At 40.0% G+C, this 23,993-nt stretch overlaps 3 protein-coding genes and 1 long non-coding RNA gene across 7 annotated transcripts in view; 2 read left to right on the forward strand and 2 right to left on the reverse strand.

Annotated features, from left to right (window-relative positions):
• Window positions 1-242: 242 nt before the first annotated feature.
• slc30a9 (solute carrier family 30 member 9) lies at window positions 243-8,970 on the reverse strand. Its single transcript, XM_086085813.1, has 18 exons — window positions 8,828-8,970; window positions 8,351-8,460; window positions 8,102-8,281; window positions 7,684-7,731; window positions 6,578-6,677; window positions 6,348-6,440; window positions 6,180-6,262; window positions 5,862-5,920; window positions 5,565-5,632; window positions 4,812-4,970; window positions 4,590-4,725; window positions 4,469-4,508; window positions 3,869-3,940; window positions 2,876-2,983; window positions 2,491-2,656; window positions 1,887-2,016; window positions 1,664-1,777; window positions 243-1,091 (listed from the first exon to the last, which is right to left on the reverse strand). Exons 2-18 carry the CDS (start codon window positions 8,436-8,438, stop codon window positions 1,047-1,049), a joined length of 1,689 nt encoding a protein of 562 aa, XP_085941939.1. The 5' UTR covers window positions 8,439-8,460; window positions 8,828-8,970; the 3' UTR covers window positions 243-1,046.
• A 473-nt stretch (window positions 8,971-9,443) lies between these two features.
• gsr (glutathione reductase) lies at window positions 9,444-16,439 on the reverse strand. Of its 2 annotated transcripts, XM_086084826.1 has the most exons (13): window positions 16,140-16,439; window positions 15,650-15,833; window positions 14,777-14,803; window positions 14,582-14,670; window positions 13,802-13,871; window positions 13,536-13,683; window positions 12,993-13,047; window positions 12,807-12,906; window positions 12,375-12,611; window positions 10,662-10,773; window positions 10,451-10,582; window positions 10,241-10,374; window positions 9,444-9,992 (listed from the first exon to the last, which is right to left on the reverse strand). In XM_086084826.1, the coding sequence occupies exons 1-13, from the start codon at window positions 16,172-16,174 to the stop codon at window positions 9,843-9,845; spliced, it is 1,473 nt and encodes a 490-aa protein (XP_085940952.1). In that variant the 5' UTR covers window positions 16,175-16,439; the 3' UTR covers window positions 9,444-9,842. The 2 variants fall into 2 exon arrangements, with proteins under 2 accessions (XP_085940952.1, XP_085940951.1); XM_086084825.1 differs by lacking the exon at window positions 16,140-16,439 and having other exon boundaries at window positions 15,650-15,921.
• On the forward strand, window positions 15,511-22,548 carry znf518b (zinc finger protein 518B). Of its 3 annotated transcripts, none has more exons than XM_086084822.1 (2): window positions 15,511-16,030; window positions 17,478-22,548. In XM_086084822.1, exon 2 carries the CDS (start codon window positions 17,585-17,587, stop codon window positions 19,901-19,903), a length of 2,319 nt encoding a protein of 772 aa, XP_085940948.1. In that variant the 5' UTR covers window positions 15,511-16,030; window positions 17,478-17,584; the 3' UTR covers window positions 19,904-22,548. The 3 variants fall into 3 exon arrangements, with proteins under 3 accessions (XP_085940948.1, XP_085940950.1, XP_085940947.1); XM_086084824.1 differs by having other exon boundaries at window positions 15,511-15,992; XM_086084821.1 differs by lacking the exon at window positions 15,511-16,030 and adding an exon at window positions 16,043-16,805.
• Window positions 22,549-22,710: 162 nt separating this feature from the next.
• LOC147168603 (uncharacterized) overlaps window positions 22,711-23,993 on the forward strand; it is a 47,157-nt gene continuing 45,874 nt past the window's right edge. Inside the window, exon 1 of the long non-coding RNA XR_015096023.1 lies at window positions 22,711-23,247. This is a non-coding gene — a long non-coding RNA (uncharacterized LOC147168603). The remainder of the gene's footprint in view (window positions 23,248-23,993) is intronic.

The following is a 23,993-nucleotide window of genomic DNA, read 5'->3' on the forward strand; positions in this document are numbered from 1 at the left end:
ATTTTGTTACTTCAATAAAAAAATAAAAAAAATAAAATAAAGCACTGATTCACCTAGTCACTTACTGTTTTTCCCCTTCCCACCATTGCTCATTGTTGTATGTACCACCTTAAAAAACGCTTGGCCCTCCAAGCACCACCATCATGACCAACATGAAAACGTTATGTTTGCAAAGACCCAGGTATACATGATCTTACAGTGAACAATATAAAATTAGGTGAAAATTAAGGACATCCGCAACATCGACAGAAATCAAAATAATTTAATAAATTATTTTTTTTCAAATTGTTCCAACTCCTGCATCAGTGCGGTAAATACTTCCCGCCTCTCCACACACACAATCAGTGGTACTTCAACTCTCACAAGTCAAATATTACACTATGCATACGACTCACTAGCTCACATGAAATGACCGTGGCCCCAAGTAAACTGGGCTTCAAAATAAAAACATGGGAGCACACTCGGTGGAAACGGAGAAAATTAATTTCCATAGATATTTTTGCCAAATAAGGAAAGACGTTTTTTTCAGAGCAGAGAATAAAATAAAATGTAATTTCTTACCCTGTTGGATAGCAAATACCAAAACTCGTATATATATATATACTGTCGTCATAATACACATTATGAAGTTATGTGCTTTGATTTAGTTTCGCAATTCACCCTAATCAAATTTCACTACGTAAGCCGGAACACTTTTTTTTAAATGCACGATTTGTAATAAATCGTAACAATCTACATCAAGTATGTGAAAAGGTACTGTAGTTTGATTGGTAACATGATATCATGTTGTGAAGTCATCAGGGTGAAAACGTCAATGAAAACCATCATACCTGTGCTGAAATGGAGGGAGAACTTCTGTCATATAACGTGATTGCGTTGAACCTGTTCGGTACCGTTAACTTATCACGAAAATGTTCAAGTGTCTTTACACAGAGGCCTGCGAGGAAGCAGTATTTCATTAGGAATGGGAGGTGAACGGCAGAGGCAGGCGTGCTCGCCGTTTTTCCTCTTCTTCATCTTGCAGGTTCTTAAGCGTCACGTCAGTGTTATAAGATCTCCAGGTCGACATGGCGGACCTCAGGGTTACGTTGCTGTGGAGGAAGCTAGCATTATTAACAAAACTCATAATTTTTTTTTTACAGTGGTATCCTGATTTACAAGTTTAATTTGTCACATGACCAAGTTTAATTTACACATATGATAGCAATTTTTCCCAGTGAAATGCCATTAAGTCGTTCCTGCACCCCCCGAAAAACACACATGTATGATATTACTTTCGCATGAAACAGTAAATGCTGTTCAGTAGGTTTGGCAGGAAGTAAAATGTATGGACTAGAAGAAATAATTGACCGATTAATCGGTTATCACAATTTCATCGGAATTGGCATTAGCCTCACAAAATCCATATCAGTTGGCTCCTTTAAAAAAAAAATTATAATAAAAGAGACTAAAGAAATGAACTGGTTTTATACTGAGTAATTGCTGTACCAACTGTAGTATTTGTGTTGGATGTGTCCCTTTAAGGGGTGTGGCCTAATGAGCAACATTGGGAGTTGGGTTGGGCCAAGCTAACTTGCTACTCAAAGCAAATAACTTACATCCATCATTGTAAGTCAAGTTACACAGTGTGCGTTTTCTCTTTTTTTTTTAAGCTTTCACTTACCTTGAGTTCTTTCTCTAAGCGGTCCACCTCAGCGCCCAGGGTGTCGATGATGTTCTCACCGTGTTTCAGCATGAAGTTCTCCAGATCTTCCGGCGTCTTCACCAGTTGAATGTCCTGCAATGCCAACCACACATAGAACACAGTTGAGCATCAAACCTCAGCTTTCCAATTGTGCGAGTGCACCCAACATGATAAATACAATGCGACAAGTCCTTCGACTCACATTGAGGATTTGGTCAATGTCTTGCTTTTCCAGATAAGAGCGTGTCACCACTCGCCCATCGAAGTCGACTTCCGCCTTGAAGCGCACTTTGCTCAGTCCTATGTCGGTGGCCTTCACGTCATGGATGGCTCTGGACATTAAACAAAAAAACCAAAAAGTAAGCTCTGGAAAACATCAAAAACATCCTACAAGTTGAGAGGGAGGGACCAGCACAATAAACTGCATAAAAATGAAAATGGACTCCATTCATACCATGACCTAAATTAGAAACGGGGAATAGTAGTGGGTTTAAGATGGAGCCCTGGGGAACGCCATTACAAACATTGGGCCATATACAAACTGAACACATTGTTAGCTATTCTTTGGTTTAATCATTAAGCCTTTTCAAGCACTTCAAAGATGTTTTTCCCCCATTTATTTTTGCTATCTTGACGCAAACAGAGGCACAGGAGGATGTACCTGATTTTCAAAATCAAGCTTATTTTCATCTGGTCTCTCAGTGCGGCATGACACTAAAAGTCCCACCATCCGGGTGCCGGGGAATGCTGCTCTAGATATTTCAACACAAAATGAAACTTCCTGACATGTAAAAACACCTGCTCACCTCACAGCAGGGTCGTTCTCCAGGAACTCTGTGAGCTTCTGGACACGTTCGGCCTGTATGGAGCGTCCCAGTAGCGCCTCCGTGTTGGTGTAGATAAGGAAGGCTGAGACTGAGGCAAGCAGCGTTCCCACTCCCAGCGAGCCCAGACTGTCGTAGTATGGATTGCCTATGGAAAATCCAAGACACGACACAAAAATGGGGTTAGAAAGGGAATGAGAAGTTCATATGAGTGATGATAAAGAACGGCTCATCAGCTCCAGAGGGTCATGAGGTTGATATATGAGAATAAATCAAAGGTGATTATTATTAAACTTCAAGACAGACAATCAAGAGATCAACTAATCATAGTTTGTATGCGTTACTGGGAGAATGACTTTCCATTTACCTGTGAGCGATGTGAGTCCCATGCAGCCCGCAGCCATAATGACACCAAGCACGGCGGCGGTATCCTCAAGTAGAACCACGTTGGTGCTCGGGTCTCGACTCTGCATTACTGTGCACAAAATATGCCTCTAGTTTTAATCAGGGTTAGTTTTGGGCTCATCGTAGTTCATACTGTCACTTTGACAAAATAAGCTGTAATATGGAACTTTTTTCCCTAAAAAATATCTTTACCATTGTCTTTTTTATTTGGCCATTTATGAAAAAATAAATGTCTTCTAATTAGTAGATTAACACCTTATCTGTTCACAATGGGTACTCCTGCAAGTCTCTGGCCAATAGTTTTCAGACTGGATTCAGGTTCGAATTTCCCGCACTCTGGGATGTGACGAAGTGTATGTGACAAAGGGTATTTGCAGTTTCATTTTTCGTCAGCGGGTGGCAGTTGCGATTCAAAATGGAATATTCTACATTCAGTAGCTTGTATAGCCACATTGTATTCATAAAAGTGGTAAAATTTATATATATACATCTTGCACTGAGTTGTATGGGTGGGACCTATTTTTGTAATGTACATTAACAGCTGCAATCTGCCATGTTGGTTTAGCCTTGGCAGAGTTCTACACCCTACTGCCACTTTTCTAGCAACTCAAAGCTAGGACTAATTATATAAATATAATGCATACATCAAATACATGCATTAGACAAATAGATGCCTCCCTTATCCTTTCTGAAATAAAATAGGTACAAACTATAATTACGTCAGTGAATAAATAAGACTTCACTGTTATACGCCTCCACATATATATTTGGCCCTGTTCAGTCTACCCTGGTTCCTGACGTTTGTGTGCAATTTTCCATATTAGTCCTTTTAATTGTTTTTTTGGTAATGTTTAACATTCTTCTAAACAAGTTCATACAAAGAATAGCCTCCCCCTAATTGACCATCTTCACTTGAATGTCTTTGCAGAAATGCTGTACTTGAATTGGAACGTACCATATTCATAAAAGGAGAGTTCATGGTTTTGGGCGCTTCTCTTTATTTCATTGATGGCTACAAGTAGCGTGGCTGTAGAACGAAAAACAGAGAGAAAAAAATATGCATAACAAAACATGGCGGAGAAAATCGCAGTATAGTAACCCCCTGCTTATTCGCGGTTTGCCAATTTTCAAATTTGCCATCTTAATCCTAATAAAAGTATTACTTTGGTACCACTTCATGGAACCTTGAGCGTATATTTGTTTGCCCAAGTGTTTGTGCTAGAGTGTTATTCAGGCTAATATGCAAATACTACTGATGAGCCTAATGTGAAGGTGGTTTGTTTTTGTTTAATAATTGAACTGCTCAATAGTGTTTATGTACCATGGGTTCATGATTGTGCACATGCTAGATGCATGGTTTTGATAGCAATACCAGTTTGTGTTCTTTTATAATCCCAACAGTTTTAAGTGCTTTTCTGACACTTTGTGGCATCTATAGTCAATTAGAAACCCCTCCAAAGAGGGGCGTGAATACTTTGCGTATTTTCACCATTTGTGAAAGAGTCGCTTCCTATCCTGGCAGGGGTTCACTATAATTTGAAAATCTATGACGTACCTCCTTCAGACACCAAAGAGCCCGCCAAAATGCAGTATGCCTGCCACAAAGAAAGCGCAGACCTTTATTTCCCTTTTTGGATTACTTTTATGAGAGATAGGGAGTCTGATTGGACACTCACCCATAATAAAGACTCAATAGGCTCCGGATGCAGTAGCCCCATGATACCATGGTACCAGGAGAGGCCGGCGCCCATCATGAAAATGCCCACGCCGCTAATGAGGGAGGCGATGTAGCGCATGTTGGAGAAGCCGTACCTGAAAAGAGTAATCCAAAACACCCAAGCTCTGTGATCACCTGTGCTTCCTCTCATCATGACAGAGACGCATATAAAAAGGCTTACGGGTGCCCAGCATCGGGGTTGCGCACGGACTGGCTGATGCCCAGTGCCAGCAGGGCCTGATTGCATGTGTCGGCTAGAGAGTGGATGGCTTCGGAAAACATGCTCGCTGAGCCCGTGTAGACCCACGCCAGCAGCTTGAAAAAGAAGTTCAGCCCATTTCTGCACACAGAGAAAGGCAGCGGACAAAAAATGAAAAAGACATAGAAGGCAATTGATATCAGACTTTATTCACAAAAATGTAATTTACCAAATGCAAATGACATTATTCAGATCAGGTTTAATTTATTGTCTGTAATGCTGCACCCCTTCTGGCTCTCTCCGCAAAAGAAAAAATAATAATTTTGACAAAAAAAAAACAATAAAGTCACCCAGCCCTTGCTAACATATCATCTATTGTTGGGGTAATAACAATTTGAGAGTTAAAATCATTACGTGTAACATCACATCAGTTTAGCGAGCATCTAAAGGACTCATAATAATGTCCAGTAGAGTGCATGTCCAGTAAGCCTTTTTTCATGCACTCATTGAAGAACCCCCCCCACCACAAAAACTTCTTGGGTTCATGTGACTGCACGAGTGCACGTGTCCTCTAATGCAATCATCTTAATTGAGTACACCAACAGGACCTCCTCATATGAGATGCAATTCTTAAAATTTTATTTTATTTTTTAAAGACTGGATGAGCTACGAAAGTGCTTTTAGCAAATACTACACATTAATAATGGGAAAAAATAAAAATTGTACTTCACTTACATGCAAATGGCGACCATGACTACTTTGCCTGGACCTTGCCGAAATGTTGTCCTTTTGCCTGATCGGGGCTTTATCAGAACAGTAGAGAAATGTTTTCTTAATGTTAATGAGGTTATAATTCGATGTTATATTAGACACACAAAACATTTCAGTTTGTCCCTCTCCAGGTAACCAAAATATAGAAATACTGATACAATCAACATGGACATTCATTATTATCGATAGATCTCTTGTAATGGACTTTATTAGATTTTAAAATTTCACAATAAAGTGTCCAGTGAAGGTAAAGATCGGTACCTTTGTGTTTCCCCAGAAGTCTTTGTATTCCTTCAATAGCTGCTGACTACGAAAGATATCTGGAGGTAAGAAAAGGAGTGACAATGATTTAAGAAAGATAATTTTTCATTTCACACAAATTGGTATTGTCTGGAGCATCATTTTAATGCAATCATTAGAAGTACCACAGCCTCTTTAAAGTTGTAAATTAAAGTCAAATGAAAAGACGTGTAAGAATTGTGAAACTGACCATTCTAAATAGCTCTGTCATAACTAGTATCTGCGCATTATATGTAAATTATAAGCACTGTAAACTGAAAATAGAAAGTAAAATCCTACTTTCTTGGTACTCTCTCTCCACTTCCTTCCGTAGATTGCGCTCCCTGGCCAGAGCTTCTTGGCTTCCCCACACGTCCAGCGCTCTGAATATGTAGTGAGAGAAGTGAGTGAATCAAAGCAACATTTCTTTCACGAATGACAACTTCAAGTAATGGGATAAACACCGACTTCGCCTCCACGTCCGAGCGCAGGAACACGGTGAAGGCCTCGGTGTCATCGTGGGGGCTGCGTCTTCGGATCTTGCGAAGGTGCTCCAGGTCACTGTGAGTCCGTGAGACATGATGAAAATGCGCAAACGCTCATGTGAGATAACAATGCTCCTTGTTATTAGCTAATCGCAACACCGCCGTCACTTATTAACCCGGAAGGAATGTGAGCTGCTCAACATGAAGCGTTACCTCGGTTTGAGACAGAACTCATTCATGGCTCGGACGGCCGTGATGAAGTTATTCTGAGTGTACTTTGCGCCATATATGCGCTTCTTCAGGACGGCCCGAACTGAATGCAGGAGAAACAATATGCAAGTTTATACTTTCACCATTTTGTTTGCTAGCAAGGATGAAAGCAAAAGTACTCAACCAAATTTTGAGGATGGATAAAGCATAACAAAAGGCAAGGATATCAAAATGTGGATGTCTATTAATGTGCAATGGGCGCTCATCCAAATTAATTTTATTTGGCCTTGGCGGAAGACTACAGAGTGCTTTTCTAGTTAATGGATGTTTCCAAGCACTACAGGTTAGAGCAGGGTTTCACAAATAGTGTTGTGAGAAATCAATTCGCCGAGCACAACAATACGTTGGCAAAGGGGTTTTGGATTAATTTGTGTTTTCTGTACTGTTCTTTATTTACATTTAGTGCTGCCTATGTCAATACTTTGGCTATCAATGATGTATTTTAGTCAGTTTGAGTGTGCCATAAGAAGTACATTTCCAATATGGATATTAATCTTAACAAGTTTGATGAATATGGTCTGAATAAAAATATACAAACCACTCAAGGATATTCCTACATACTGCACAATTTGTTCTTCTTTTCAACTTTCATTGGTAAAAGTAAGACAGACACCAACAAATAAATGAAAAGCAGCAGAAAGAAGGATAATCTAATGTGCACCATTTTTCCACGGTGTGTTACTGTACAATATTCTGTACATACATCATCGTCTATTATAAAACACACGCATCTATGGATAAAAGGCTTTTTTCTTGTTGCTTTTCAAATACAAAAATGTGTCAGAGAAGCTCGCATATATTCCTGAAACTATAGTGTACACTATTAAAAGTAAGGTCACTGAAAAGAAAACAATATTAAAATGTAAAAATTTACAAAATGAACACATTATGAAACATTACTGATATCTCTGTACATCATGCTATAAATAACCCCTCAAAGTATTGGTATTGTTAAGGTACTAAAGAGTTTTCAACATTAGAAAATTAAAAGTAGAATGTTGAATAGCTTTAAAGGGAAAAATCATGAGTCATATTAGATTTCACTTTACCTTTCACTTGAATGGTCTCTGCTTTAGTGAGCCCCTTAAGTGCAGAACCTATTAGAGAAACGGTGTCAATACGGTCTCAATTTAAACATGTATTACAAGAAATTGGAATTCCAATAAAACGGAAATGTATGTGACATATCTGTTTTTAAAAAAGCTGTTAGATTTAACGTTGAAGTACAATATATACATTTAACCCGTTTAAACGGTTTGTTTTTAAACACTCATTTCAATAAAATTACGTGTAGCATATATAAAATTAATCACAATTAAATAACATATTTTTTATTTTCCTATATCTAAGCCATGTTAATGAGGAAACTGTGCATCATGTTACAGTATTTTAATGTCGGCCCTAATGGTGGTACTTGGTGTAAAGAGTCTGAGAACCACTATGCTTGTCAGAGATGAAGTGTGTTACCTGTTGTGTTTATGTTGGGTTTTGCAGCCACTTTTTCAGTGCCATCCGATGGAGATTTTGGAGGTCCATCATTGCTGTTTCCCAAGGTGGAATAGAAGTGGACTTTAACTGCTCCCAGCGAGGCAACTCGACAGTCCAGGGGTCTGAACCACGAGCTAAACGTACCCCTTGTATGCCACCCTGCCAGACGTAAACATTAAAAAGCAAATCATGAAAAGTTCCAAGTAATCACGACAGGGTGAACCTCACCGAGGCACGGCTGTGGAAACCTTGATCTGTGCCTCCAGGAGACCTTGCAGAAGACCTGCCACGGTCTGTGGGCCAGGCTGGGGAGCATCCTGGTTGTTGACGAGGACCAACTGGAAAGTGTCACACAAAAAAATCAAATCAGATATGCTAGTTAGCAGCTCCTGCATGCCAACTTAAACTCATTCAAACAGATTAACTCCCGAGGCTTCGCCACTCCGGGCATGACACCGTCGGGAAACGGAACCTAGCCGTCAGCACACAAATGACGTTAATATCAACACTTGACGTGAATGTTGTCGTTGGTGATAAGGTCAATAACTGCCTTTACCGGTTGTACTCAAGCTGCTAAAGCCGGCTAAAAAGCTAGTACCGGACTCACGGAAAGACGAGAAACGTTCGGTAATTTAGTTGACTCACGACATTAACGTGACCAAACAAGCGCGTAGAATCGGATGAGATGTTTGACAAAAGCCGTACCGTTCTACGGTGAGGTTTGTTCGGCATAGTCTGTGTCCATTTTCGCGAAGCTATGGCCAAACTGCGCTACAAACATAATGAACACGTGACCATGACACTCGAGGACGTCACGCTAATCCTCTCGTGAGACGTGAGTGCAGCACTCTGCACTGGATTCGAGTAACGTGACATTACTTATCGCGAGATTTACTAACTGGCGTCACCTGACGTTTGATAACGAACGTCTTCTTTTTTTCTCTCGTTATGCTTACTCACCGTGATTCTGTATTATTTAAACATGTTCACAGTAATACACCATCATAATATCTAAATATATTTTAAAATACTTTTTTCTATTTAGATTTTTATTCAGAAAAAACTTTGGAGTATTTAGCTTCCTGGTTAAATTTGATGATGAACCTAAAATGCCCTGTAATCTGCATAGCTCAACCGGGGGCTGTAGGTTCCCCACCCCTGGTTCAGGTGTGAGCAGTAGTTCTAGTTTCTTTATCCTACGTCAACCTACTATGTAAACTTAAACACAATAGACCAGGGAGTGGACTTGAAGATGGTTGCTACAGCACAACAGTTTGAGTTAAAAACAAATAATACAAATAAGGAGAATCCCCAAAACACGTATGAAAACAGAATGCATGTTTATTCTTTATTACAGTACAGTAGATGTGTTATGACTTGTAATTGGTACTAGATAGGTTCCTAGATCAGATTTCAACTTTTGACAAAAGACTATTAGGATCAAACATAATACAATCAGATTGAGGTCTTTGGACTTCTCATGCAATCACTAAATCAATCACTGAAAGTAAGAGTCTATTTTAATTACCACTCAGTCATCAAGACCCACAGTACAATTTTCAAAAACTACAACTCAGTCATGATGCAGTTTTGTAAAAGGAAGAAAAAAAGAAAGGCTGTGCACTTAAATTAGTACAAATGAGTGTCGTTTTATCAAGCAACTCATCAACTGGACTTTATTGTACTTTAACGTAAGTACTTGAGAAACAGCTGTGTCCCTTTAACGCATGGTGACAAGCTCCTCGGAGGAGGTGGGGTGAATGGCGACAGTCGTATCAAAGTCTGCTTTGGTAGCACCGAGCTTGACGGCCACAGCGAAGCCCTGCAGCATCTCATCACAGCCTAGACCCTGCATGTGCAGACCTACCACCTAGAACGGAAAAAAAAAATGGAGAACATTAGCATGTTTAACACCTACACTGACTGACCTGGCAATTACAATTTGTCTAATATAAAAGTATTGCTTTGGCGCCATGTTGTGGTCAATAAACTATTTTGAAGTGAAAGGAGGAGCTTGATTTAGTGAGGCCACGGTCCTGCCTAATATAAATGTAGTGCTTTGCCACAATCACCAGTTTGAATACAATTTTTTTTAATTCTGAACCACCTAACTCCTACCTTCTCCTCCTCGCCCACACACACGAGCTTCATGATGCACAGACTCTTGCGGCTGGTGATGGCGTGATACAGCGGCGTGAAGGAGGTCTTGTAGGTCTTCACGTTCTCCTTTCCGCTGCTTTTTATGGCCTCCTCTGCAGGTATCAACCGTCAAGAGTGAGTTACAACTTGCCAGTGAATGTGACAGTCTGGAAGGTCCTCTCAACTCACCTTCTGTGAGGCCCACTGTGCCGATAGGTGGGTGGCTGAACACCACCGTGGGAATGTTGGAGTAGTCCAACTTGGAATCCTTTTTGCCCTCAAACAGTCTGTGCGCCAGCTTCCTGCCAGCAGCAATGGCAACTGACAAGAAACAAAATGCTTAATGTTCACTGCACTTCTTCAACAATGTCTTTACATCCATACACGTCACATCACATACCAGGCGTGAGAAGAGCTCTGCCGCAAACATCTCCAACAGCGTAGATTCCCGGCCGGCTGGTGTTTTGGTATTCGTCCACCACGATGTGGCCGTGTTCATCTGTGTTTATACCCTGACAACACAAACACACAACAAATTGTTATAAAGAACTCTGCAGACAGTTCCCTTTCTCATTTTTTAAAATTTGCTGCTATTTTAGTCAAGTATTTTATTACAGGGTTCTGGGTTCATGGTATACAGCTCACTACCTTTATTAATGAACCAGAAATAGAAATGTTCTCTGACTAAGCAGGCATTCAGCTCCCCTTTTAATCCGCTATTACACCAGATTTTCCTGTTAAGCTAGTTCAAGCCCTTCCCCATTGCTACTATGCAAACAACATAGGCCAAATAAAAATTCCTTAGAAAAAATAGGTATGTAATCTGAGAGATAATCAAACAACAATGCAATAAAATTCTGCACCACAACACGGATGTAATACATCACATAAAATGATATCCATTCAAACACCATAAAAAAATACTGTACCTCGTAGCAAGCATGATAGGGGATGACGTCAGAGCAATCTGATTGGTTACTTTGTAAGTGCTGTGATGTTTCTGCTATGCTATGACATCATTGGTGGGGACTCATGCATGGGCTAATAAATAATTTTGACATCACACACACAAAGAAAAGCTATTTTATAACTGAACGGTAGAATTTTTTTATTTTTTTTAGGCAATTTGTTTAGGAAATTTTGTGAAACCACTTCGGTAAACGGAATGCCCCTAAAGTCGTATAATTATATAAATTTCTGCAGTGCCCCAATAATTTTGACAAAGTTAATTTACTTAACTCATTCACTGCCATTGACAGCTATAGACGTCAAAAATTAATTTGAACTATTTTTATTAGTTTGACATTTTTTTCCATATTTGTTAACAAGAATATGAAAACCTAGCTTATTTTTTGTACATTTAGAACAGATATAAAATTTGTGCTTAATCGTGAGTTAACTAGTAAAGTCATGTGATTCATTACGATTACAAATTTTAATCGCCTGATGCCCCTAATTTATAATCTTTTCTTAAGAAAAAAGTAGATATTTTTAAAATTTTAATGTATTTTTTTTTAAAGAAAAAAATATTTAAAATGAGGGGCGTCGGGCGATTACAATTTTTAAACGTAATTAATCGCATTACTTCACGATTTAACTCACGATTAATCAAAAATGTTATATCTGTTCTAATACAACAAAAACTCGGTTTGCATACTTTTGGTAACAAAAGTGGGAAAAAATTTAAAACTAATAGAAATAGTTCAAATGAATTTTTTACGTCTATAGCCGTCAATGGCAGTAAATGAGTTAACAGTTTTTTCTTTTAATTATTATAAGTGTGTATGACAACTGAGAATGTTACATTGTTGTTTATTTATTGGGTTTATGATAGCTACAGTTTGACCAAAAACATTTGATCTATTTCCATTATGTCCAATAGAAAAAAATGGAGGCTGACCAGCAGAAAGGTTTGTTTAACATCAGAGATTTCATTGAATTATGCCACTGGACGTCTTTGACATCCAGGGCATGTATCAGCTCATTTAAACTAAATCTGTACATCCATCCATGCATCATTTGGATAACACTTAACAATCCATCTCAAATGAAATGGAGCTGAAATAAAGGTGGCCAAAACAAATGACATTAAATATCATTTAGTGACACATACCATCTGGCCGATATTTAGTCCTGAGATGTTGGGCTTCCTGCCGATAGCCCATAGAACACAGTCCACTTCCAAAATAGTGCTGCTCTTCTCTGTGTCTTTGGTGGCAAGCGTCACTTCAAGCCCTGTGCTGGTTTTGCGCACCGATGTCACCTGCGAGTTATTTCGCAAATCCACGCCAGAGTTCTGTAGCTCTTTGGTGCAGTTTGTGCTTATGAAGCTGTCAAAGTTCCTCAAAACCTACAAAATGAATACATATTAGAGTGTCTGTGGTGCCTTGATTTAGGAGTTTAATGTGTTCCGTGACCATGTTTGTAAATCAAAACACTTGTATCTCAACTCATCTTTTTCCAATGGAATGAAATCTGGTACTCATAAACCACTGCATTCTACACCAATAGCTATACGTGCACAACTTAAACGTCATCTTCTTACCTCACTCTGCCGTATAATGAGGGAAGTTTTAGAGCCCAGGTTAGTGAGGATGCCTGCCATCTCCACAGCAATGTAACCGGCACCCACGACAACACTACGCCTGTTGACAGTGTACAATTGTTTATTTATACGTACATTTTTTTTTTTTAGCAAGACATCAAAATAAGATCAGAAATAAATACTTACTTCGGAAGGCTTTCAAGTTCAAAAAAGCCATCGCTGGTGATTCCCAGACTTGCTCCTGTATTTATCAAATAACAAATTATATTGACAATTGAGCTTAACTCACTCACTGCCATTGACGGCTATAGACGAACTATTGAACTATTTCTATTAGTTAAATTTTTTTTCCTCTTTTGTTAGCAAGAGTATTAAAACCTAGATTATTTTTTTTGTACATTTAGAACAGTTATAACATTTGTGATTAATCGTGAGTTAACTATTGAAGTCATGCGAATTTTAATCGCCTGAATTTTTTATAATCTTTTCTTCTTTTTTTTCAAAAAAAAATCTAGGTTTTAATACTCTTGTTAACAAAAGTGGGAAAAAAAAATGTTAAACTAATATAAATAGTTCAAATGAATTTTTGACGTTTATAGGCGTCACTGGCAGTGAATGAGGTAATTGAGTTAGTCTTAGGATAATGAGGAGAGTAAAACAGGTCACTCATGCACTTCACAACAAGCAGATTCCCAATTATAATCAATGTAAGCATTCTGAAGGTTCCACCTGGAATCTCAGCATCAGTCAGCACAGAAGGCTGCCCCCCAGTGGCGATGAGGATGTGAGGCGCTGTGTACTTCTTGCCATTGACCTCCAACGTTGGCTCTGGGTCGTTAGTGAACCTGGCATGACCTTCAATGGTTTGGATTTGAGCCTATCCGGGATGAGATGTTACAGAAATTATTATTTGGTGTATATTTTAAATTTCAACAAGTTTAAACCTTCTGGAATTTGGAAACAATGTCACACTTTGTAAACAGATTTGTCCTTACCTTATCAAGATTGTTGCGATAAATTTGATTCAGGCGACTGATGTAGGCATCTCTTTTTGTTTTAAGTGTTCTGAAAATATAGAAAATTACAATATATCAAGCATTACCCTTCATGTTTTTTTTTCTTCAGTCTCAAAACAATACAATAGAACCACAAATCTCCCTGAGTTTGTACAAGTCAGAATTCAACCAGGAAAATATGCTACGAAAGTCACAAAACATCATGCAAGAAAGTTTGGCTTTTGTCTGAAATTATGTGAAGTTGCTGCTTTCAAACGTCACATGACCAAGCCCAGAAAACAGGTTAGCAGAAGCCCTGTGTATGCTGCGGGTTGATGGCATGATAGTTTGAACAACATTTGAGCATATTCAACGCAGCATACAAAGGGATCTGTCACATTATCACAGGGATAATCTGTTTTCCGGGTTTGGTCATTATGAAGCTGCTGGCGACAGTGTATTATTAAATCTGGGTTCAATTTAGTTTTCCTTGAAATGCTTCTCTATCTCTTTGGAAAGAAACGACAATATGGAGATACAGAATAATGTAAGAATAAACACATTAAGGCACAAATAATGAAATCAGCCTCGCCTCATCTCTACCTGTATGGTATGTGGGTGATCTCTATCTACTTTGTCTTGAACGCCTCCCTGAAGCCTGCCTTTCAATAACCTTGACTAAGCTTAGTGCGTTAACATGCACATTGTTATAACCTTGCATTTCCTCCATTCATGGCTGAAACAAGTTTGCCAACAAATGTCGACACAGAAAACACTTACTCCCAACTGAAATTAACTTTCTCGACGTCGAAGCCGTAGTCTGCGTGGTCATGAAGAAACTCTGCATGGACTGCCGCATTCCACATGACCTGGTAAGGAAGAGGAAGCAGCCTTAAGTTTTAAGATAAGTTTGACCCGTCAATGTTCAGCAAAGATGATGGTGGTGTTTCTGCATGGAGAGTTAAAAAGGCTTACCTTCTTTGGGACACAGCCAACATTGACCTGTAAAAATTAGCACATATTTTTGGTTAAATGTGACAATAGTTGATATCATAAAAACATGGGGGGGTGGGGAAATAACATTTATAACTAAACAAGTATGTTTAAATTTTCGTACCAAACCGGGAACTTTATCTGACAAATGTTTTTGGTTTAATGCAATCAACATAAAATATGTACCAATTGGTGCAAGACACACAAGAGTAACATTTCCTTTACGCAACTTCTCTTGTCACAATATTAGGAAGACATGCAGAAGCTAATATTTCCAAACACAAAAGTAGTTCAACTCCAATAGTGAAATACATGTTTAACTGTCTACGACATTTTTCCTTATTGAGATCACCTGTATAGAATATAAGTTTGGAAACCCTCCATGCAAGATGAAATTATATTTGACTGATCTCCAGAGAGTAAATTCAAGTATTACAGCAAAAAAGCATGGATTCTTAAAGTGTGGTACGTGGGTTCTCTTTAAGGGTCCGCAAAAGTATCACTGCCAGTATGAATTAAAACTCTGTCAAATTTTTTGGTGGTGGACTTGGGGTACAATTTTTGAGAACCACTGCAACAAATCATCAGAATTTAAACCTCCAAACATTAAATATTCTCTAATTTCTTTAGTTCTCCATAAAGGTAGACTGATTATCTTTGTGTTTACAATAGACTTTAGAAAAAGACTACAGTCGAGTCGACCAAACTATACTTTAATGTTGTGTATCAGCAACAATTTGTTGGTGTTTATCTTCGACATACTTTAACGGTCTACCAGGGAAGCTTCCGGGGGCTTCGAGTCCTCGCTGGTGGCTGCCACGCGTGGGGTGTCAGGTGTTTGCAGTTTTTACTCACGCAGGTACCTCCGAGTTTATGACTCTCGATCACGGCTGCATTTGCGCCCAGCTCCGCCGCCCTCCGAGCCCCCGCCAGACCTCCGGAACCACCGCCGACCACCAGGAAGTCGAACCGGGTCACCTCGCTTGTTGACGATGCTGCCATTGTGCGACGGAAAACACCGAAAGAAGACGAGAAATGCCTAGTGACGGGCGAGGAGAAGAAGAAAAGGAAGGGGGTTTGAGTGCCAGTTAGGCGGGTTATCATTGCCATAACCAGGAAGCTGGGTGAGAGACAAACGAGGGAGTGGGAGGGTCAAGCCAAAAGCCAGTGGCTGCTGTCATTATGAATCGCAACAATGGTGTGTAAATCCTAGAAAAGGTCCCTGCAATGGTGACGGTGAGGCTCATTTTACAACGTGTGAAAACAAGAGCGACCAGACTTGAAATATTGAACTCTGGTGTGGTGTTTCATACATTAATGCGATCTTAATTAGTAGCAAACATACCTTTGAAGAAACCTGGTTGTCTTTACAAACAGCATATTTCTATTATTTCAGCGTCATTTTGTGTTAAAATGGCTAATTACTAACGTCTTACTCTAAATCCCAATGTACATGAAGGTTACATGTGTGCTGTTGAGTTATAAAGTTGTTGTTTTCCGGTCGAGAAACGATTGGAACCAATCAGGTCGTTTACGTGACTTTTTTAAACGTTGTGGATTTCCAGCGTAAGTATAATTCCAGTGAACGCAAGATTTACGTATGTTTTCAGAAAGCATAACACCGACCGCCGTTTGTCTCAGATGTTATCTATCAGCCAGCTACAACAATAGTCATCCGGTTTTAACTTTCGAAGTAAAACATCTCTCTACAAATATCACAAAACACTCTCTTATCACACAACTCAGCCTATTTTAAAGCATTTCATATTTAAATTGACTGCTTAGTAAATGCGAAACAGACACAATTACGGATTTAGTTTAAAAAAATAATAAAGATCTAGTCTTATTTTAAACGTGGTTGAACGTTTCCGGAATTTCTCTAGCATACTGGTTTACGTGAAGCTAATGGCGACTCGACTCGCTAAGATAAGAACATTTTATGCAAACATCCAGCTCCCAAAAATGTTTGTCAATGTTTCCTGCTAACGCGTTTGCAAAATATTGCACCAAGGTACGTAAACAGCATTCTCTGCCTCGCGAATAAACCGTTGAACTACAGGGGCGTATTTTCGTCAGACCCCTTTGCTATCACAACCTCGGTATTCGGCCTTTATTTTGTAGTGAGAATAAACGACTCTCTCTATCCCCGAGGAAAAAAGTGAAATTATATCTTAATGTAATTACGCTAAATTGTTCACGCTGCCTAGGCGTGTTGACGAATGTTGTCGGATGTTTTTAGTTGCTGTGCAATGTATGGGTCTCAAATAACTAATGTGGGTGTGGGGGAGGTCAATGGGGGACTGGTCTGTCCCTGTCATCAAAAACATTTTAATTTTTTTTTGTTTATTTCACAATGTCACACAAGTCATAAGTGCAGTTCCCCATCCGTGCAATCAACAAAGTCATCTCACAACGGATTATATATCATTTGAATTTTATATTGTAAAAAAAGGAAGCTATAAGCTTATTAACTGGGGGTCCAAGACTCCACTACCATGGGCATACTTTAATTTCCATAGCTACGTGCTTCAATACTAGCAAATGGTCCTCTACAGAAGCATTTACAAAACACAATTGCTTTCAGTGTGGTTCTTAAATGCATTTCATTTCAGACAGATGGGGTGTACATTTGTTAACGTCTTCCTCTTTGTGATCTTGTGGGGGAATACTCCTTTCTATACAGTAAACTGTGGCACCAGAAGGCAGAGACACATGTAGATGCTGGTGTGAAGCTGTGGAAGTGGGTGGAGCTGCTGCCGCCGCCGCCGCCGCCGCCGCCGCGTGATCATCATGAAGCCTGTCAACTGTCAAAGCTTACCCTCCCCGGGGAACACCGAACAACCACAGGGTTTCCTGGTTCGTACGCCAAGATTTCTTGACACGATGCATTGCGCCAAGTGTGGATTTGCTACGTCTGATATGCAGTTCTTCAAGAGCCACATGTTAGACCACATGGTGTGCAAGGCGGATATAAACACTCTGGAGAAACACATCAAGTCAAGTTTCTCATGTCCGCACTGTGGACAGCGCTACATGCGGAGATATAGCCTTTTGAAGCACATTGAGTGTGTGCATAATAAAACAATTAGTACCCAAGTACCCAAAAGGGTTCGCGCGAGCAAGGATCCCCAGGTCTCCAATGCCATACCAAGTGTGAAGAGTGCTGAGCACACAATGCAACCGCCAGTTCAAGTGAATGTACCATCCCTCAGCATGCCCACTGTCAGTCTTGTTAAAGCTGGGCAGAAAGCTAGAACAATGAACACAAATTTTCCCATTTCTTCAAATGGTGATCCAGAAAGTGTTGTTCATCACAACGGGGCATTAACAGTGTCACTCCCAGACGAAATAAGTATCCCTGCTGGCTGCCTGGTTGAACTTGTGGAAGTAAAAACTGTCAATGGGTCAAAGGAGCTAAAGCTGAGGCTGGTGTCACAAGAAGAACACGAGGACAGAATGAAAGACACGAGAACAACATGTCAACAAAATGTCACAACAGTCAAGACGTTGGCGTCCAAATCGAATCCCCCAAACGATGTAAACTTGACAAATATGGGAATGTGCATTGTGAACAGAAAACAATTGGAAACAAAGACAGCGGGTCAGCAATGCACTTTCTTGCGCGACCTATGTTCCTCTCATGTAACAAATACGCAAGAAAGGGTAAATCAAGTCAGCACGTCCAAAAGCCTCATGTCAAATCAAGCTAGCAAAGAGAAACTCACACTAAAAAGGACGTCACAGGAGGTAATTATTTTAGACAGTCCGACCAAGGTTTCCAAAACCGTTTGCAGTCCTGTGATCGAAAGGAATGAAATCGCATCGACACGGAGTGATCCTGTCCATAATCGAGCCAAAGTGACCAATTTTCTCTTGACCAGTGAGACCATAATGCCGACCTGCCTCCTGCAGCCGGCAATAACAGGATCACGTGTATCTCAACAAAAAATGTATGAAAGGCTCAAAAGTATTCCAGATCAGTGCAAGAGTATTCCTGCAAAGGCAGCCAGGACAGAAAGTTCTCTCCGAGACATGGTGACGGCTGTCAAATGTGTATCCAATGTGGTTCGCCTCAACGTTAACGCTGGTTCTAAAGTCATGAACACTCCAATAGGTGTCAACCAGCAACCCACGTCCTTGAATATTCCTTCAGGTGCAACTTTTCGAGTGTTTCCCCAAAAGGTCAATGTTTGCCAGGAGAGCGCTACTCCTCGTTCGTCTTTGCCAGGTCCCGTCGCAGTGCGGAGGCCGGTCCTCGTGTACCCATCGGTCAAAACGTGCGTGGTGCCATCTCGCTCCGAGTCCAAGATTCCATCTTGGCCTCATGGCGTCCCCCCAAGCAAGCTGACACCTCAGAGAGACACACCAAAGCCCGAGGGCTTCCCAATCATCTCCTCTGTGTTTTCCCTGAGCGAACAAGAAGGAGACGCTGAGGGTGCTATGCAGCCGCTGGTTATGGCACTGCGGGACATCGTGATGGACAAAAGGAGCACCGCTGAGAAGTTGACGCCGGATTCGAATTGCAAAGAACGGCTACAGATGAACCGGGCGCGTGACTCTGTGAAAGTAGAAAGCAACGTAGAAGTCATTCCGCAGCAGCCGTTTAGCCCAGTGCATGTCAAGGCGGCCAAAACCAGCTCGACGCAGACGAACAATTGCAGCCGCACTCCTGACTTGAAATCGGAAAATGCCGAGCCTGTTTTGAACAACGCGTCATGTGTGGCCGCTGTTTTAAATTATCAATATGACATCTCCAAATTCTTGACTGTCTCGTTGACAAGAGTGGACGAACGTGGCGTGCAGATTAACGGCGGGAATGGACCCCAACCGCCAGCGCCTCAATTTGACACCCGGACACCCGCGTGCAACACCACCAGCTTGATCCCGCTCAAGTCGGAACAGCTGGTGACGTGGCCGGGTCCGAACCAGCCCGTGGTTGTGCTCAATCACCCGAAGCCGCGTGTTCCAATCCAAGAAACCATCAACACTATCGCAAACACCGGAATAACCGAAAAGCCGACAAAGTGCCAAATATTAAAGATGAGGCTGGTTAAAGTGGTGGGGCAGAAATATGAGGTTACAGGCTGCACTGTCAGGCTCTCCCAATAAGGTGTTCACAGTGGATGTAAGTCTTCACCACCCAGTTTAGATATTAGAAAAAAACGAGACTAAGTAAAACCAATTTAAAATGTTTCCCACTATTATTGTGACCTATAACCTGTACAACTCAATGTAAAAAAGAAAAAAAAAAGAATTATCCAATCGCATAGTTCAGATGTTCTACACCTGTTGAACCCTCACCTCAGTTTCATTGAACAAATGTGTTTGGGATTTTTTTTTTCTTTAAAAATTGCCACGCTGCTCTATAGCCCACACAATGTTGCTGTTGGCCGGTCTGCAATGGTCTTGGTCTCCCTGACCAGTCTTCTCGTCGGTTTTAGAGGGAACGGAATGTGCGGTTCTTGGCAATATCACTGTTGTGTTGAATTTTCTGCATTCGAGATGCCTCTGATGTCGTGGCAGCGCTCTGCAGCCCATGGCTTGTACTGTAAGATTTAAGAAAATGTCAGAAAAAGTCTAGCGTGTAGCTGAAATATATTTGGGTTTTATCACAGGCATTTTAAATTATAGCACGCGTGTGTGCTGACACCCGTTTATTTCAAGTTCGAATGTTATTGAACACAGTCACAGCCACAGGTAGATGAGCTGTCTTTCAAATTTGTTTTCAGTTGAGTTGTACAGGTTTGGTCATGTTAATGGTGGACTAAGGTTCGAAATGATTTACCTTGGTCTTATTTTAATATCACAAAACCTTTTTTTTTTTTTTTTTTACCGGGTTGTTTAAACTGTATATCCCACGGTTTACATGGAACTGTACATATGTGGCAAAAGTGTTACAATGACAATATTATATGAGAGCTGATGACACACAAAAAAAAGTTTTTTTTTGGTAGCTTCTTCAATGCTAAATGTTTTTGTTTTGTTTTAGCCACACTGCCTGGAGAGCAAGACTGCAACAGAGCTTAAGATAGAAGGTTGTAGTAAGGGGTCGTCTATATCAGCAAATATATAATTATACAATTTGTTCAGAATGAATGGATGATACGTAAGTATCATATGACAGATGTCCATGTGCCAAATTTATTACAAAATAAAAAAATGTACATGTTACTTTATACTACTGAGTTGAGTTTGGGGAGATTCGATACCTTGCTCAAGTGTACGCCAACCAAAATAATTTCCGCACTTTTGTCCCCATGTCTTTATTTGCGGTGAGTTCAGAGGTGTTGGTCCTCTAAGCCAAGATCTTCGCAATGTACAAATGGTTCTAAACCAACATCCCTCCTAAGTTGTTTATTTTTATTTTTTAAAATATATCTGACGTTCCTGATAATTTTAGCTTATTTACACTTATTGTCAAAATAAACCGCAATTTACATAAAAAGTGTCGTACAGCACGTGATGTTTTGACCCACCAATGTTTAATAATTAAAAGGAAACATTTCAATGTAGTTCCCTATAGCATACATAGTGGAACAAACTAAACATTTTGTTCAAACTATTTATCTATTAGATGTTTTTGGGATGTTTTTCCATCAGTGCAATTTGAAAGTTGAACCTCATCCATACCTCATAATCATCAGTGTGTGTGTCATTAAGCCTTGTCTTAAAAAATGACATTATTTGTGTAAATACTAAAGACACATTTACTATTTTGATTATACTATTTTGAAAACTAGTACCAGGATGCACCACCAGTGTTGTTTTTATGATGAAAGTGACATTTCAAGTTTGTTACATTTCGAGACCCAGAGTGATACTGATAGATATAAAAGCAGGATATTAAGAATGAATGCTGTTCTGTATAGCATTTATTTACATTTCTTTCTGATTGCATGTTTAATGTAGATACCAATGTCTTGATTATGCTGACTTAGAAATGTCCATTCTACACTTTAAATGTCCATTTTAAGTACTTACTGGCCACAGTATTAAGTACGCCTTCCAATACAAGATGGAACAATCTGTATTATTATTTAGATTTACACCACTAGAGGTCATCCTTGGCCCGTGAGCCATCCATCTACATCAGAGGTGGGCATAAGGTTTTGGAGGTTTCTCACTTCTAGCACAAGCTGATTCCAATTAACAGGATCGTTATCAGGCTTCCATAATACAGTGCTTGCTGATGAGCTGATCATATATCAGCTGTGTTGGAGAAGGGCAACATGCAAAACCTGCAAGACTTCGGCTCTCGATGCCCACCTATGATCTACATCAGAGGTGGGCAATCTCGGTCCTCGAGGGCCGGAGTCCTGCAGGTTTTGGAGGTTTCTCACTTCCAACACAAGCTGATTCCAATCAACAGGATCGTTATCAGGCTTATGCAGAGCTTGCTGATGAGCTGATCATTTATCAGCTGTGTTGGAGAAGGGCAACGTGCAAAACCTGCAGGACTGCGGCCCTCGATGCCCACCTCTGATCTACATAGTTCAATGGAAATTATTGACAATTTACAATATAAAGTATATATAGTGTACCTAATACAATGCCCAGTGATGGCCATAAAAAAATGTTCTTAAGCAGTGACAAACCTGCCACGACTCGAGAAAAGAGGAAATTCAACAGCCTTTTTAAATATTTGTAGAACTTTGCTTTTGTTTTTGTTAGTCAATGTCCCATAAGGTTGTTCATGTTTTTATATTATTGCTGTCTTTTCTATTAAAACTGTGATCATGATGCTCACAAGCAGAGTCTTAAATTGTCGTGGAGTTTTTTAAATGGAAAAACAAAAATGAAGAGATGAAATTTAAGACAATTTTCTACATGAGACACCACAACTGATGCAACACGCACAGTCGTGATGCAGTTTTAGATCGTTTTTTTTTTTTTTCTCATGACTCAAAAGTAGAGCCATTTCATTCAAACCTATGCTGGGAATAGTAGGGTGAAAATATTGGATTTGACACATCAATGGATGTTATGACCCAGTTTATTAGCAATATGCAGGATTAGTTGCAGTATAGCCAAACGTCTGAGAAGTAAAATATTGTAGTGCTCAGGCTACAAAAAAAAGAAGTAACTATTCCATTAGTTACAGGAAAAAAATTAATCAGATTACAGGTACATTTATTAAAAATGGGGGTTACTTCGAGGGATTACAATTTCTACATGAGAGAGTGCGAAAGAGCGCGAAAGGGCGAGAGAGAGCGCGTGCACGCCCGCGCGAGTGGGACCGTTGTTACATGTCGGAGAGGTAGGGACTAACTGACTAGTCGTGTCCTCCACACGCGGGCAGTTTAAAGAAGCTCCATGGACGGGAGGAGGAAATGGCGACCGGTATTCACTGGAACTTACTCGGAACGAAAGTTTGAGCTGAGAGTCCAACGGCATGCTACGCGTTGTAGCTTCTTGCTAGCTAGCCCGCTAGCCTGCTAGCCTACAACCATAATGTGAGTTACACCTTCCAAACAAATCTTCCTGCCACCATTTCACTATTTAAACATCATGCACAACATATACACGGCCAAACTTGTGACTGGGATAAAAGTTCATTTTGCAGTTGATGTCACGCATCATCATCATCATCTTCATTGGATGACTATCTATCTCTCTATCTATCTATCATCCATCCATCCATCAAACTGTGAGGTGTGGTTGCTTTCAGTGACAGTTCGAAAACAGCATATGGCCATCAATCAATCGCCTACATGCTTTTTAATTACACAAGGATTTTTGCTATTTATAGGCTGCCTGGGTCCCTATCACCAGCAAATAGCAGGGGCACATTGTATAGAATATATAATGTGGTGATATTTATTTTTATTTTGTCTTCATGAGCATACTCTATGTTGGAGTAATCCAAAAGTAATCCAGTAACATTACTTTGATATTATGGTACTTGGATTACGTTACTAACTAAACATTTTTTAGCAGGTAATTTGTAACGGATTACATTTTAAAAGTAACCCTCCCAACCCTGGTACTAGTGCTGTACTTGGAATTTCTGGTAAACGCTGTAACGATTTCTCACCAGCAGATGGTGCAGAAGCTATTGCAATGGGTGCCCAGAAATTTTAGTACAGTCCAGTATTGTACTGTATAGCATTGTATCGTTTAATCAAGTCAGGGATGAAATGGTTTCTTATTAGATTGGTACCCTTAAAGACTTTGTAAAGTGTGAATAGAAATTTAACAC

The sequence above is a fragment of the Leptonotus elevatus genome, chromosome 9 (assembly GCF_054856555.1).
Source record: "Leptonotus elevatus isolate MCC_2025b chromosome 9, RoL_Lele_1.0, whole genome shotgun sequence".
Taxonomy (NCBI): Eukaryota; Metazoa; Chordata; class Actinopteri; order Syngnathiformes; family Syngnathidae; genus Leptonotus; species Leptonotus elevatus.